Source organism: Zingiber officinale, chromosome 8A (genome assembly GCF_018446385.1).
Source record: "Zingiber officinale cultivar Zhangliang chromosome 8A, Zo_v1.1, whole genome shotgun sequence".
In the NCBI taxonomy this organism is placed as follows: domain Eukaryota; kingdom Viridiplantae; phylum Streptophyta; class Magnoliopsida; order Zingiberales; family Zingiberaceae; genus Zingiber; species Zingiber officinale.
The window spans coordinates 93,083,760-93,087,549 of NC_056000.1; the positions used below are offsets into that span (position 1 = coordinate 93,083,760).

The 3,790-nt window shown below is 41.2% G+C and overlaps 1 protein-coding gene across 1 annotated transcript; it reads left to right on the forward strand.

Moving 5' to 3' along the window:
• Positions 1-1,171: 1,171 nt before the first annotated feature.
• Positions 1,172-2,773, forward strand: LOC122011064 (putative UPF0481 protein At3g02645). Its single transcript, XM_042567504.1, has one exon. It carries the CDS (start codon positions 1,172-1,174, stop codon positions 2,771-2,773), a length of 1,602 nt encoding a protein of 533 aa, XP_042423438.1.
• The last annotated feature ends 1,017 nt before the right edge of the window (positions 2,774-3,790 follow it).

Consider the following 3,790-nt stretch of genomic DNA (forward strand, 5'->3'; position numbering starts at 1 on the left):
TCCACGATGTCAAACATCTTCTTCAAGTCAACCTTGATCATACACCGAGAGGAGATCTGCTTCTGAACATATTTTCATAATAGCTCCTATGCTAGATTAATATTTTCACCAATAGAGTGGTCTTGAACAAAATCTACTTGTGTTGAATCCAACAAACTCCCCATGACTCCACTTAGCCGCCCAATCAAAACCTTGAATATCACATTGTACAAGACCATACAATAAGAGATTGACCTATAATCATTCACTTCAGGATCATGATCAGATTTTGGGGCCAATGCTATCAAAGTGTAATTCCACTGGTTGAGTAGACGACCATACTGAAAAACATTCTACACCGTAACTAGAAAATCTATCCCTACCATATCCTACGTCAAGATATAGAATTTGACATTGTAGTCATTCGGTCCTATGACTTCATCATTTCCAATATCAAACAAAGCAATCCAGATTTCCTCATCAGTGATAGGCTTGATCAAATTTGCAGATTGTCTTGCTGTCAATCATTGTCCAGGTAGGCCTTCAATGTTCAATTGGATACATCTCTCCGTCTTGCCCAATAGACCATTAAAATGTTGTACAAATTCCCGCATAACTTTCCTTAGACTAGTGATCTATTTCCTGGATCATTTGGTGATGACCCAACTATAAAATTATGTTTATTTATGTTTTGGATTAATGTTTACATAATATAGCCGCTCTATAAAATTATCTATGTAGGAAGGTTTTATAAAATTTGTATTATTCTAGTTTTGTATGTCTTATAAAAACAATATTTTGGAGTTATAAATGACTAGTATTGTCTCTATTTTGAAAAAGAAAATCACATTGATTGTCCTTTTCGTCCCATTTTAACTTATTATATTCTTTATATTTTAACTTTATGAATCCAATGATATTTCATTTCATCAATTGCTCGAGCAATTGCTAAGGAAAAAAAAAAAAAGTTTCAGTTACTCTCTTCAAGTAACTCTCCTTTCCTTAATTGTTTTTTCTTTTTTTTTTTGGTTAGAAGTTAACTGGCCGTTTCTACTTGATATTTCGTCACAATATATATTTATTTAGTGTTTCTTCTCAAGTAATTAGTAACTCCCCTATTAATATTTTAATTTCATTAATCTATACTTCTTGTTCGTCATATTTGCCTTGGCAGATCTCTTTCTTCCCCTCCATGATCCCTTTCCATGTTAATAATCTCGATGAGATCCAATGGGTTGACATAGTCCGTCGAGCCCTCGAGGAAGAACTCCAATGCGTCGACGACGACCACCCGGCCACCATCTCCGACGTCCCCAAGCCATTACTCTGCAGCAAACCTGAAGCTTACGTTCCTCAAATGGTCGCCTTGGGCCCTTTCCACCGCCACCGCCAGGAACTCCACGACATGGAACGCTACAAGATCGCTTCCGCCAAGAGATTGCAAAGCCTCCTTCCCGGAGCTAACTTCCACCACATAGTCAACTTCTTCATCAAGATCGAGCTTCAAATTCGCGCTCACTATCGCAGGTACCTTAAGTTCAGCGGCGAGACATTGGCATGGATGATGGCCGTCGACGTCTCTTTCTTGCTCGAATTCCTCAGGATCTTCGCCGTGAAAAATGGAGAAGTACTTCTCGGCAGAACCTCTTCGAGATTGTCTCATTTGGTCGGCTGCGATAGGAGAACATCAGCATACAACTTGCTACTCTGCGACGTCATAATGCTGGAGAATCAAATCCCACTCTTCTTGCTGCACAAAGTCCTCGAGCTGCAGCATTCGTCGTTGCAAATCGCGGTTGAAGCCTCTTTTCCTGTACTTATTGGATTCTTGAAAGAAGTTTCTCCGTTCAAGATGTTGGAGATCTCCCCATGGATCGACCTTGGACGGTACACCCATTTGCTAGAGCTTCTTTATCACACTGTCGCTCCGATTTCAGAGGATCATTTTGAAACCATAGAAGGAGATGAAATGAAGAGCAACCAAGAATCGATCCATTTCATTAAGTTGTTCGTTAAATCAACTCTAGAATTCATCTCGAATCGAGCCCGAACCTTCATCTTAGCGGTGTTGAAATTCCTGGTGACGATACCATGGAGAACCATGAAAAGCATTCCGGCTATGTCAATCTTCACACACCCAGTGGAGCAACTCCTCTTCTCCCAAAATGATCACACTCATCCCGGACCAGCTCGAGACAGCAACAGAATGCCATTGTTGGAAGAGATAAGGATCCCTTCGGTGACTGAGCTAACAAAAGCTGGCATCAGATTCTCTGCCACTAATGGAGATATCTCCACAATCCAGTTCGATGCAAAATCTGCAGTATTAAACCTGCCAAGAATCAGCATCGACATCAATGCTGAAACAGTACTGAGAAACTTGGTGGCTTATGAGACTTCGATCGGGTCTCGACCTTTGTTGTTGTCAAGGTACGTGGAGCTAATGAACGGGATTATCGACACCGCAGAGGACGCGAGGCTGCTGAGCCTGGCAGGGGTGGTGTCGAACCATTTGAAGAGCGACGATGAAGTGGCACAACTGTGGAACAGCATGACCAGGTGTGTGAGGCTCACCAGGGTGGAGAATTTGGACAAGGTGATTGAGGAGGTGAACAGGTATTATAATGGGAGATGGAGAGTGAAGATGAGAAAGTTGATGAAGAATTATGTGGCTACTGCCTGGGAATGCCTCGCTCTCTTGGTGGTCGTTTTGTTCGTCTTGATCGCGAGTGTTCAAGCTTTTTGTGTGCTATTTGGATGCCATCCCAGATACCATGGAAGAAGACTTCTATGAAACTTTCATAATTATACCCTTTCTTTCTTGGAATGACAGAGGAAGAAGAGTTCTATGAAACTTTCATAATTTTTCCCTTTCTTTCTTGGAATGAGAGGAAGAAGAAGCATGTTCCAAAATAATTAAATTTGTTTTTAAAAATTATTTTAAGATTCAAAATCCTTTGCAAGTGTTATGTTTGTTGGATTAAATTTCGTTAGGTGGGCTAATATGTGAATTAATAACACGCATGATTGTCATTAAGAATTAAACTTCATTAAATGATCTAATACATAGTGTTTTAAAAGGGAATTAAGTTATTCGATGTGGATTATATGTGTAAAATCCAATAACTCGCTTGTTAACATTGATAAGTTGTTGATGCGTTACGTGATCAATATAGAATTGGTTATTTCAGGATGAGCTGGCATAAGAAGAGGAAGTCCAAATTCAATTGGGGAATGTTGAATTCTTGAGCTTTGTCTCTTTTTCCTATTGAAACAAGACTAAAGTTGTTGTGGGTCTCACGGATCATCCAAGGTGATAAATAATGACATGCTTACTGCATGAGGTTACGGGGTCGAATCATAAGGCTGTCGGGGTGTAAATCCTCGGACTCTGTGCAACTCACCCCACCACCACTTGCCCTCTCGGCTACCGTGATTTACCTCCCTCGTGATGCCCTGGGGTCGGGTGTGACGCCGGGGGCGCTAGAGGCGAGTGATTTCGCCTTTTTGCCACAAGACTAAGGTTGTTGTGTCTTCTTAGGACGATCTAATGGCTAGCGCATAAGATGTTGTCACCATGAGGTCTGGGATTCGAATTTCGACAAAGTCGAGGTAAATGTCTCTTTAGTCACTATTCCAAAGTCTAGTAGCCGCTGATGATTTACCCCCTTTGTGTTGGCCCTGGAACGGATTGATGGAGACGCTGGAGTGAATGTAATCATCTTTTGCCACCAAGACTAAGGTTGCTACGCAAAGCTCCTAATGAAGTTCTTCCACTGAATTGCAGGAACTTCATCCAGCGATAAGGAAC